This window comes from Eleutherodactylus coqui, chromosome 2 (assembly GCF_035609145.1).
Source record: "Eleutherodactylus coqui strain aEleCoq1 chromosome 2, aEleCoq1.hap1, whole genome shotgun sequence".
Classification (NCBI taxonomy): Eukaryota; Metazoa; Chordata; class Amphibia; order Anura; family Eleutherodactylidae; genus Eleutherodactylus; species Eleutherodactylus coqui.
The window spans coordinates 213,228,412-213,241,115 of record NC_089838.1 but is presented as its reverse complement, the minus strand read 5'-3'; the positions used below and the strand labels follow the sequence as shown (position 1 = coordinate 213,241,115).

The window sequence follows — 12,704 nt, the reverse complement described above, 5'->3', positions numbered from 1 at the left end:
ATCATCACTGCAGCGGCTCTTAATGCAAATGTATGTGAACTTACGTCTTGTGTTTCAAGTACTTCCCAGCCAGTATCTGAACCCACATGCTGGGGTGGAAAAGGGGTAAAGAGGTTGTTCAGTTGTAAACTATTGATGGCCTATCCTTGCTTCCACTTCTGTCCTTCCATCATGCACTGCTCATAGGAAGTTGGAGGCAATGGACAGGGGAGGAAGTAGCAAATGTGGACAAGATGTCAGAAGAAGTTGAGATATTTTTCAAGTGGAGGGTCACGTGACAGATAGAAAATGAAGAAAGTAACTAGAAAAGGTACAGCGACCTTATTACAAAGTGACATTGTGATGATGTTCACTTGATTTTAAAAAGGTAGTCCTCTTTAAATGAGCACTTGACCTGTAATACCAAACCTGTCCACTGCAGTGAGAACAGAGCTGTCTGCTTCCTGCAGAAATCAGCTCAGTCCACTAACACACTGGCCTGGCAAACAACTGATCAGTGGTGGTCCTGGAAGGCAGACCCCATGCAATATACTAAAGATGGACTATCTTAGAGGTAAGGCATCAGTAGTTTACAATTTGACAACTTCTTTAAAATGTATGTCCATTGTTTACAATTTTACAGCTATAAAATTACATAATTACTAGATAATCTTAGCAGATATATTACATTATTTATCCTGTACTGATCCAGAGTGTAATCCTGCAGGGTTGTTTTTAGTGTATTGAAATTAAACATGTCTAATCCTTATAACTCAAACTAGTAATTATTAGGAAATTATAGTACCAGTGTTTCTGGTTGCGCAATGCGCCACACAGCTCTTCTACATAGTACATCACACACACAGCTCTACTACATGGAACATCCATGCTAATATCAACATATCACCAGCTCAGTAGACTCCTGGATACAGTGATCAGCCCCTGGTCATGTGATCCATGACTCCACCCACACATGTGATCACATAATGGCAACGTCAACACAGGTCCTGGTAGCTGCTGTCGACTTATCTAGTATACAGTACTTTCTACCAAACTGCACAATGGCTCCTCCCACAACAGTGACATCACCGCAGGTCATTCAGCCCACCAGATCTCGGTGGTGGCGGTAGGTTGGGGTCTTCTGTCAGGACCGCTGAGTTGTGTCTGAGATAATAACGGCTTAGTTGTATTCTCATTTTGTTATTTTTGTCTTCCCCTTCTAAGAGCCCTAACTTGGTTGTTCTTCTGTCGATCAGGCTGTTTTATATATGTTGTAGGAGCTGCGATTATGTCACCAGGGCCGGAAGATGAGAAGCACCCACACACAAACATACATACACACCATCTACCACTATTAATCCAATATGTATTGACATCTAGCATCCTTATTGTGGACAACTTAGGAACTACTTCACTCATCAGTAGGGTGGTTACACAACTAAAAAACTAAAGATCCCATAGATACATGAGGACATATTCACAGAAACTATTGGCTTCTAGCCAGTGAGAGCAATCTAGAAGCTCCAGCTGCTGAATTATTACATGGACTGAAACAGGATTGGGAGATCAACACAAATAGTACATTAAAGGCAAATCTAGCCTAACAATGGTTCTAGGGGAGAATACCTCTGTACATAGGGAATCCCATGGGGCATAACATTAGCTATTTCATACAAAATTCCATAGGAAAAAAAAAACTATATGTATCAAATTAGACCCATATGGAAGTACATTATTTCTTACCTGGAGCTGCAATCAGAATTTTTGCCTTACAGCACTGAAAGCAATGAAGAAAGGACTTTGCACGTATGTTGTAGTTCAAGCAAGCCATGGGACACCCTAGTTTAGCTAGTGCTAACCAAAGCCAGACATATGCAGGCTCATTACCCATGAAGACAGCAACACAATTGCCATTTCTCAGATTTCCATAGTGGCGTAAAGCCCATGCTGCTTGATTGCTTTTGAGATCCACTTCCCTGTAAGAATAGGCTTGGTCCTGGTATAAAATAAATGTCTTGTGAGGTCTTGTGGACACATGCTGCAAAAATACATCCAACATGCCAGAGGAAGAACGGGGAGGAACTGACTTTTTAATCTTCAGGAAACAACGGATAATTTTAAAGAAAAACTTGAGATCCTCCCACAGGTATAATGAGAACATCTTCCGAATTTTCCATACTATGGGGAGTATGCATAACAATGCCAGCACAGAATACATCCTGCAAAATAAGAGGGCAGAGGCTTATTTCATATACAGTTCATCATTCAAATTTAAAAGGAATGTGTTTTGAAATCTCTAACAATTTGTACTTTGAACTGCAAATAGGCCTTTGCCCTCTTGTTGAACCAACGACAGCAAAATACTATCGGTGATAACTTTTCAACTGATTAACCAAGTACAAAAAAAACGTAAAGCAAAAGCTGAGTTAAATTATAAACCACTGGAGCTCATAGTAGTCATAGACAGGGACATGGACATCTCCAACATACATGGCCCAACTCATGGGGTGTCAGATTTAACTCATGGGGTGTCAGATTTAACTCATGGGGTGTCAGATTTAACTCATGAGGGTGTCAGATTTTGATCCCATAGAAGCAATCAAGTTTGAAGGGGATATCCACCAAAACATAAAAATCAGCAAGTTGTATCAAGTTGGAAGTTAGAGTGCATTTACAAGGAAGGATCGTCGTTTGCCCGAGTGAACAAGCAAACGACACCACAGACACAAAGATAAATTGTTTAGTTCTTAAACTGAACAATTAACAAACGAGCCAACAATGATTTTTATGCCTACAAGAAATGAATGATAAGTGAGCAAATTATTGTTCATTGTTGGCCGTGTTCACACTGAAGGATTACACTGTGCAACTAATTTTTTTTTAATTTTCATAAAACGAAAGTAATTGATATATTTATGTAAAATTAAAACCTGCTGATTTCACTGGTAAAAGTGAATAATAGCAGCACGTCTCATTTTCAAGTTATTAACCCCTTAGTGGCTTTTTATTATTTAGAAAAATCGTAACTCCTTTATTTATGCATCAATGTAGCTGTATAAGAGCTTGTTTTTTGTTGGACATATTGGACAAGTTATATTTTTTAGTGGTGCCATTTAATGTATCATATAATGTACTGAAAAACTTTTAAAAAGTTCTAAGTGGAGAAAAATAAAAAAAAAATTAAAAACGAAATTCCGCCATCTTTTGGTGCGTTTTGTTTCAACGGCGCACAAACTGCAACAAAAATGACATAATAACCTTATTCTATGGGTCAGTACGATTACTGCGATACCAAACTTATGTCGTTTTTTTTATTGCTGTACTACTTTTATTTTTTTTCAAAAGCATTTAATTTGTTTAAAATTATTTTCTGCTGCCATCTTTTGCACACAATAACTTTTTTTATTTTTCCATCCACAAAGTTGTTCAAGGGCTCATTTCTTATGGGACATCCTGTAGTTTGTGATAGTACCATTTTGGAATACCGTATATACTGGCGTATAAGACGACTTTTGAATCCCAAAAAATCTGCTCTGAAGTCAGGGGTCGTCTTATACGCCGGTAATACAAAAAAAAGAAAGTGTCAAAAAAAAAAAATCATTACTCACCTCCCCCGGCGTTCTGCGGCGCTGCTGCAGGCTGTCACTCCCTCCTGGTCCCTGGCAGAGCATTGCTTTCTGGACGCAGGGCTTGAAATCCCCGCCTCCAGAAAGCTAATACTGTGATTAGCTAACACACGCCGTCAGCCAATCACAGCCATTCAATGACATCATTGAATGGATGTGATTGGCTGAAGGCACGTGTGTTTTCTGGAGGCGTGGATTTCAAGCCCTGCGTCCAGAAAGCAATGCTCTGCCGGGGACCAGGAGGGAGCGACATCCTGCAGCAGCGCCGCAGAACGCTGGGGGAGGTGAGTAATGATTTTTTTTTTTTGCTCCGCTGTATTCCCGGTGTATAAGGTGAAAGTTGGGGGGTCGTCTTATACGCCCTGTCGCCTTATACGCCGGTATATACAGTACATGCGACTTATTGATTGCTTTTAATTGCATTTTTTTCTTGGAAACAGAATGACTCAAGAAGCTCATTTCTGGTGTTCTTAATCTTTTTGTTTTTGGACGGCGTTCACCGTGTGGAGTAAATAATGCATTACTTTGATAGATCAGACCTTTATGGATGCAGTGATACTAAACATGTATTTTTGTTTTATGATTTTGATTCTTTTATTTAGTCTAACCAATGACCTGTAAAAACACAGTTCATTAATTACAACTTACTGGTGGATGATCCGCAGTGTTTACGCCACGCTGAAACATACCCTATATCAGTGGTAGCGAACCTATGGCATGTGCCACCATGTTGGCGGCTCACCATGTTAGTGAATACCATCAGGGGGCGCAGTTCGCCTGCCAGTATTCACTCAGCTGCGCTGATCCCAGTGAACAGTGTGATGTCAGTGTGCAGCTGGGATCCTTCTCCCCCCTCCCTTGACGTCTCCTCTTAGATTCCACGAGAGCAGGGAGAAGAGGCGTCCGGCAGCACATTGACGTTAGTGTGCACCTGGGATCAGCGCTAGCAGCAGTGCCAAGCAGAGGAGCAGCGGCGGTTCCATGAGGAGAAGGGGGTAAATATATGGGTTTAAAGGGGTCACTATAACTACTGGGGCCACTGTGGGGGGTCACTATTACTTCTGGGGCCACTGTGGGGTGTCACTATTACTACTAGGGCCGCTGCGGGGTGTCACTATTACCACTGGGGCCGCTGCAGGGTGTCACTATTACCACTGGGGCCACTGCTGGGTGTCACTATTACCTCTGGGGCCGCTGTGGGGTGTCACTATCACCACTGGGGCCGCTGCAGGGTCTCACTATCACCACTGGGGTCGCTGCGGGATGTTACTATCACCACTGGGGCCGCTGCGGGATGTCACTATCACCACTGGGGCCGCTGCGGGATGTCACTATCACCACTGGGGCCACTGCGGGATGTCACTATCACCACTGGGGCCGCTGCGGGATGTCACTATCACCACTGTGGCCGCTACGGGATGTCACTATCACCACTGTGGCCGCTACGGGATGTCACTATTACTACTGGGGCTGCTGCGGGATGTCACTATTACTACTGGGGCCACTGCGGGATGTCACTATCACTACTGGGGCCACTGCGGGATGTCACTATCACTACTGGAGCCGCTGTCGGATATCACTATTGCTACTGGGAGCCGCTGTGGGATGTCACTATTACTACAGGGAGCCGCTGTGGGATGTCACTGTTACTACTGGAGCCGCTGTAGGACGTCACTATTACCACTGTGGCTGCTGTGGGATGTCACTATTACCACTGCGGCCTCTGTGAGATGTCACTTTTACCGCTAGGGTATGTGGCGGAAATACTGCAGAATTGTCCTAAGCGGAAATTTCTGTGGCAAATTCTGCAGCATTTCTGCATCCAAAAAGCAGTTAAAATCTGCACCCTTCCTATTTTGAAGTGGCCCTGTCCTTTTTAAAACAATGGAAGTAAAAATCATTTGTTGGCACTTTGCAATAAATATGTGGGTTTTGGGTTGCAGTTTGGGCACTCAGTCTCTAAAAGGTTTGCCCTCACTGCCCTATATGTTACATAAACCTACCCTTATAGTGTTCAGTCAGTGCGCGGTGTGTAACAGTGATGTGAAATAGTTGTGCAATCACTTTTGTTATTCTTTTTATTAAGCAAGGTTAATGGCAAGCCTACGAGATTAATTGTACAGGCATATTTTAAAAAAATATAATACGATGGCAATTGGATTACATTTTGCCCCAAAACTGGAAAACCTTACATGGCTGAAAAAAACGGATATCATGTTTGAATTCAGCACACTAAAGTGACTAGAAGCCGCCTATCTGCTTATCGATTACAAAAATTGTGTTGCACACTGTTATTGTTCATTTTTGCTTGTTTAAACAATTTTTCAAACGATAATCATTCAGTGTAAAAGGGCCTTTACAGCAGTAGTCTGTGTTCAGTAATTATCTTTTAGCCTTTTTCTTGTTGTGGCACTCATTGTTGCAAAAGTGACAACTGCAAAGACACTTTTTAAGTAGCTTCTTCAAAACTGATAATATAATGTTGTTCTGTCCTGTGTGCAATCAATAACAAGATATAGAAAAGTACCCGACACTTCTAAGATAGATCTCATAGCGGGGAGCCATATAGGACCCCCGAGCATTGGTCAGGGGATTTAAAGGGTTAACAGGGCCAATTGGCCGCGCAGCTCATCGGAGCTGTTACCTGCGGGTGTCAACTGTAAAAAACAGCTGATCTACGTGATGTATGGAGGGAGATGGCAGCGCCATTTCCCTCCATACACATCCTGCAACGGCAGGACGTAAGTTTACTAATAATTCTTTAAAAATGTATCACAGAAAGTGAAATATAAAAACAAACAATCACTGAAAACGTACATATACTTACTGATACAGGAAGGCAACTATGTGCACCATCTCAACATGCAGGCTGCCAAGCTACCAAATGAGGGAGCCAATTACACCTGTGGAGGACACCGATGAGACAGCCACTCACACAACCTCCTAATATAGAGGGGGTGGCTGCTTGGTGTATACTCCTGCACAGAGTAGATACAAAGTGCCAGACCTTCTGATACTTATAGTGCACCATGCAGACTAGCAACCTATTAATGATGCCATAATAGTTCGGCGGGCTGTCATGCACCCCAAGAAAGGAACCACATTAGTACTGTCCCCCTGGGTTTCCCTGGCATTTAAAACCTGCACTGCATGTGAATAATACATAATAAATGCGTAGGTGTTAGTTGGATTTTGACCAAAATACTTGAGCTCACAAGCCAATCGTCAAGGCTCCTCACGTTTTGTGAGTCCCTACACTAATCTAAATGTATCACAGGAAGTGAAATATAAAAAACAAATACTGAAAACAGCCATATACTTACGGACACAGGGGGGCAAACATGTGCACCAACCTCAGCATGCAGGCTGCCAAACTACCAAATGAGGTGGTGCACATATTTGCCCTGCTGTATCAGTAAGTATATGGCAATTTTCAGAATTCTTTAAAAAGGTTTAGAAAAACATTTTAAAATGCCAACACTAAATAATAAAATATAGTAACCAATATGTACCAATATGATCTTTAAGGAACTTATAATGGGCTTAGTAGTATTGATATTAAAACATGACATGTTCCACCTAAGGCCGGGCTCACACAAGCGATTTTTATGCAGCGTTTACTTGTGTGAGCCGTCCTAACTTGCTTCATCGCTATTACTTCAGGGGTACAGGATGCCATGGACTTATAACTACTACATTCTCTGCCTATACACACTCCATAGTAATATAAAATAAAATGCAAATAAATAGAGTTCTCATCCATGCATTTTAGAAAAGATCATTACTCCTGAAAAATCAGTCATGGGGGTGGTCCTCTCAAAGAGGTGATCTTTTGGAAATGTTCCATATCTAATCCCATCTATATATCTTTTGGAAAAACAGCAAAATACACTGAAAAGGGAATTTTCTTAGATAGGCATTTTATACTGCAGCCTAAGTAAAGATGGATCTAAAGTGAAGCATTGCACACCTCTTAATAAGACTTGGAGCATGTCTGGTCAGTCCATGGACCGGATTGGAATCTATATCAGCTACGAGCTGGTATAGATTTCAGCTATAATTTACACCAGTTTCTGCCATAAATTATAGTAAATGTGATAGCCTGTGAGGTCACTTTTTTTTGTTAAGTCCTGTCCGCCTTAGTAAAGCGTCAAGCAAAGTCAAAAATGCACAAAAGTTGCAAATGTTCGTGCAAGTAGGGCTTGTGCAAACATTTGTGACTTTTTAAAATGCCAGAATACTGGTAAAAAATGGAGTGCAAATTCCCCTCACTGATATTTTTGGAAACATTTTTCATTTGTTTCATAGAAAAATGGCTATGTAGAATGCATAGGCAGAATGCCTGGCAGCTTAGTGTGTTTATGGCAGGCAGAGGAATGTGCAGAACGGCTGCATATCTAATGCTCTCACAGCAGGTTACGTAAGGTGAAAGCATAGTAGTGCCCCATTCTGTAACCAGAATACAAAAGTTCAATTCCACCCTGTTGCTTGTAAGGAAATCTGCAGCTGCTCTAGTTGCAGCCTTTTCTGGCCAGGAACACTCTCTTGTTATTGGATGCACGGAGGGCCCCAGCCTCCCCACCCAGCTACAGACTGAGCTGCTGCAGACCCTCTGAATGTTCCCTTTATAAGCGCTTGGAAAACTGTTTTGAATGAAAAGCTTCGTCACTTTAAGTGATTTACATTAAGCACAGGAAATTCCAGGTATCGGGTTTTATTACTATTCTAGGATTTTAAAGTATGCCTTAAGAATTAGTTCTGTAGGACTGTTCCCAGACTGTTCCCATTCAATGCCTGCTTTACACGTGTTCTGGTGAGGCCCTTGCATTACTATTAGGTTTTAGAGACTTTAAGCAAAGGAGTGCGCAACTTTAGAGAAAAATGAACATGATGCTATGGCTGGCTTGCTACATTTTGGATTGTCTAGGCACAAGTATGGATGTTAAATTCAGTGTTAAATGTTATGTCGATGTCATACTAGGCGTAGAGACACATTGTTATAGGGGTTTATCGTGGAACTACTTTTGATGACCTATCCTCAGGATAGGTCATCAATAGTTGATCAGCTGGGGTCCATCGCTCGGGACCCTGACTGATCAACTGAGCGGGCGCATGTTGTCCGTGCCGCAATAACAGGGGGTCGGATCAGAAGTCTGCGCGTCGACCTCCCATGTAGTGGGTTGTAAGTGCAAGCACTGCTCTCATTGAAATCAATGCAGCCACTCACAAACCATCCTTATATTGAGGGAGATGGCTGCTTAGTGATTATTGCTGCACAAAAAAGTAAATACAGGGTGTCAGGCCATATATTACATGTAGTGCATCATGCAGGCTTACAAGCTATTAATGACGCCATATTTGAATCTAGCAGGTTGACCTGCACCACACAGGTGAACCACACCGGCACCCGACACCCTGGGCTCCCGCAGTGCTCAAAGCCGCACTGCATATTACTGATAAATATGAGGTATTGGTTTATATATTAAATACACCCTGTATTGAGAGATAAGGGGTGTATATACCTGCCCTCTTGTATCAGTATATCAGTAAGTATATGCCCACTTTCTGTGATTTTTTTTTGTCTGGTATATTTCCCTTTCTGTGATTTTCATTACTGTTTCAGGGTGCATTCACACGAACGTATATCGGCTCGGTTCTCACGCTGAGCCGATATACGTTGTCCTCGTGTGCAGAGGGGGGAGGATGGAAGAGCCAGGGCCAGGAACTGTGCTCCCGCCCCCTCTCTGCCTCCTCTCCGCCTCTCTGCACTATTTGCAATGGGGAGAGGCGGGACAGGGGTGTGGCTAATTCCCGGACCTTAGCCATGCCCCCGTCCTGCCTCCTCTCATTGCAAATAGTGCAGAGGGGCGGAGAGGAGGCAGAGAGGGGGCGGGAGCCTCAGTTCCTGCTTCTGGCTCTTTCATCCTCCCCCCTTGCACACGAGGACAACGTATATCGGCTCCGCGTGAAAACCGAGCCGATATACGTTCGTGTAAATGCACCCTCAGGCCGATTTCAGCTACACAACTGGACCTTTCGTAGGCTGCATATCCACGGGCACACATGGATTACACCGCTGAATCCCGCAGGGGAATCCAGCCGTGCCCGCAGACATGGACAGGAAAATACATTTTCTTACCTGTCCAGAGAAAGGGGAAATGGTTAACGGTTTTCCTTTTTTAAAAAAAAAAAAAAATTAAGGTATTGCTGGGGATGGGAAGTTATGTGGCTCGATCATTCACAGCCATTCACATGAATGACATCACTGAATGGCTGTGATTGGCTGAGCCAGCAGTGCTTGTGATCCAATCACCGCACTCGCTTGTCGGAGGAGGGGTATTTAAAGCCGCGTCACCAAAAAGAGAGTGCTGTGTCAATGCTGAAGATTACACTGCAGCCAGCTACAATGACGGTGGCCAGTGCGAGGGACCCAGATGCCGCGGGTCCTGTGAGTATAAGATCCCTCTGAAAATAAGACACTGTGCCTCTTTTGGGGCAATAAATTAATATAAGACAGTGTCTTATTTTCGAGGAAATACGGCATATTTATGTCTACACATATAATTACTGTATATATGAATCAAGGGGTAATTGTTATTAAAATAATTTCTAATAAAAAATACTTGATTGGAAAAAAAAAGGTTTCACCCAATTACTGGGTATTTGGTCCAAATTGTCTCTAGAGGTTTGTCAGATGTTATAAGTCCAGGGTTCAGTCAACCAGATCAAATGCGTAGTCTTACCTGGGTACCAGGATCCGTAGGTTCTAATGTTGTTGGCAGCTGGGAGGGGAGAACAAGGAGGAAACAGGCTTACTGCAGCTGAAACTCAGTTTAGCAATCTCTGTCTTGAAGCATGGACCCGGTTCAAACTCTGTCTGTAGCAGTCTTTCTCTCTGAGGAGTCAATGGCCGGAGGGCTGGTGCTGCACACTGCAACTTCACACACTGGGGTGCATCTACAGCTCCTCACGCAGCAGCATAGCTGCACAGACTGACCCACTTCCGGTCCCTTCCTGCCCCTTTAAAGCCACAGTATCAGATGCATTCTTTTCTGCAGAAAAACACAGCAGCAACATATACTCAACAGAAAACCATACTCCCCTTCTCCTACATCGGCATACGTAAGGTGGCCGGATTTTCCCAGGGTCAAAGCGAGACAAAGGGGTGTGGTCAGCGGCAGCGCTTATCACAACATTGTAATTTTACCTCAGTCGTTATAAAAAGTAAAAGGGCCGGTTCAAAAAAGACAGGGAGCGAATTCCGCAGCATTTCTGCATCCAAAAAAACAGTCAAAATACATACCATTAGTGCGGATTTTGACTGAAAATCAGCCGCATATCCGCAGCTGATTGCATACAATGTGGCGCTCCCCCACACCTCCTCCAAAGGCTTCCCATGGTCTGCACTCCCCAGCTTCCGGCTCCCAGCAACCTGTAGTGGCATCACCTGACCAGCATCACCTGACCTGAGGCACCGCACCTGACCAGGCTGCTGGGAACCAGAAGCCAGGGAGCGCTGACTGAAGCAACTCTACTGAGGAGGTGAGGGGGAGCGCCGCATAGTATGATATCAGCTGCAGATATGCAGCTGATTTCCAGTCAAAATACACACCAATGGAACAGATTTTGACTATCTTTTTAGATGCGGAATTTGCTGTGGATATTCCACATCATTTCCACCACATGTAAACATCTCCTAAGTCAGCTTGAGGTATGCTGCCATGTGCAGAGCGGCCTCAGTAGTAATAGTGCTCCCTATATTGGCCCCAGTAGTAATAGTGACCCCCACAGTGGCCCCAGTAGTAATAGTGCTCCTCTATACCAGCCCATCAATAATAGTGACCCCCACAGTAGCCCCATAGTATTAATACTCCCCTACACCAGCCCAGCAATAATAGTGCCCCCCACAGTAGCCCCATAGTATTAATGCTCCCCTATACCAGCCCAACAATAATAGTGCCCCCCACAGTATTAGTGCTCCCCTATATCAGCCCCAGCAATAGTGCCCTCCACAGTAACCCCATAGTATTAGCCCTCCCCTATATTAGCCCCAGCAATAATAGTGCTCCCGACAGTAGCCGCATAGTATTAGTGCTCCCCTCTACCAGCCCTGCAATAATAGTGACCCCCCCCCCCACAGTGACCCATATACTTACCCTCCTCCTAGTCTTCACAGTGCCAATGCTTCTCTCAGCTGCTAACTGTGTGCACCCGCAGCAGCGTCTCCTCCCATTTCCTGTCCTGCGGAACCAAAGGGGAGAGGTGAGGGGAGGAGTGGAAAAAGGTCCCGGATGCACACAGTCGGCAGTGTGTGCATCCAGCCGCGGCGCTGCACAGTGATTACTGGCCGGGAAGCTGCAGCACCTTGGCCAGTAATCACTATAATGGTGACCAGACGTCATCAGAAAACGGGACAAATGGCTGTCCTGCCGGGGGCCCGGCGGAAGGCGGGACACAGGGTCTCAAAGTGGGGCGGGACTGTCCTGTCTAAATCTGGACGTCTGGTCGCCTTAGCATATGCTGGATTAAGCACTTCTGCTTGAGCAATAGAAAGGGATAGTGATGATGTAATAGACTAAACCTTCTTAGGCTAGTTAATACTTTAAAGGGGTTTTTCAGTGAAATACCAACTGCTCAGCACTGCAATAACACAGAAGTTAGAGTGGAAGCAGTTACAATTTCCGGCCACTATATGGGAGACTTTCGCTCCAAATACACAGAGGTCGGAGTGGAAACCTTCACGCCGACCTCCCGTGTAATGGCTGGCACTTGTAACTGCACGCACAACTCGCGTTAATTTCAATGAGAACTGTGCCTGTAGATAAAAGCGCCGGCCACTACACGGAGGTCGGTGCGGTCGCTTCCACTCTGACCTCTGTGTATTTGCGGCGCTGACAGCATGCACGCGCCCAGCTGATCGGTCAGGGTTCAGAGCGTTGGACCCTGGCCGACCAACTATTGATGGCCTATACTGGTGATAGGTCATCAATAATATTTCACTGCAAAACCCCTTGAAGGTAATATACTGTAATTTATTTGGAATTGAAACATTAATATAGTGGAGCGTGGGTCAGACCTGTTTGGGGCCTATTTACTGAT

At 44.2% G+C, this 12,704-nt stretch overlaps 2 protein-coding genes across 2 annotated transcripts in view; one reads left to right on the top strand and one right to left on the bottom strand.

Moving 5' to 3' along the window:
• The window catches only part of LOC136612242 (long-chain fatty acid transport protein 2-like), a 42,973-nt gene extending 32,580 nt beyond the window's left edge, over window positions 1–10,393 (bottom strand). Inside the window, exons 1-2 of the mRNA XM_066592454.1 lie at window positions 10,349–10,393; window positions 1,723–2,198 (exon numbers count right to left, since the gene is read on the bottom strand). Of these exons, the coding sequence (XP_066448551.1) occupies window positions 1,723–2,197 (475 nt within the window). The 5' untranslated portion in view covers window position 2,198; window positions 10,349–10,393. The remainder of the gene's footprint in view (window positions 1–1,722; window positions 2,199–10,348) is intronic.
• Window positions 8,180–12,704, top strand: part of HYKK (hydroxylysine kinase) — a 28,348-nt gene continuing 23,823 nt past the window's right edge. The window contains exon 1 of the mRNA XM_066592455.1: window positions 8,180–8,309. The gene's annotated coding sequence lies outside the window, so the exon portion shown is untranslated. The remainder of the gene's footprint in view (window positions 8,310–12,704) is intronic.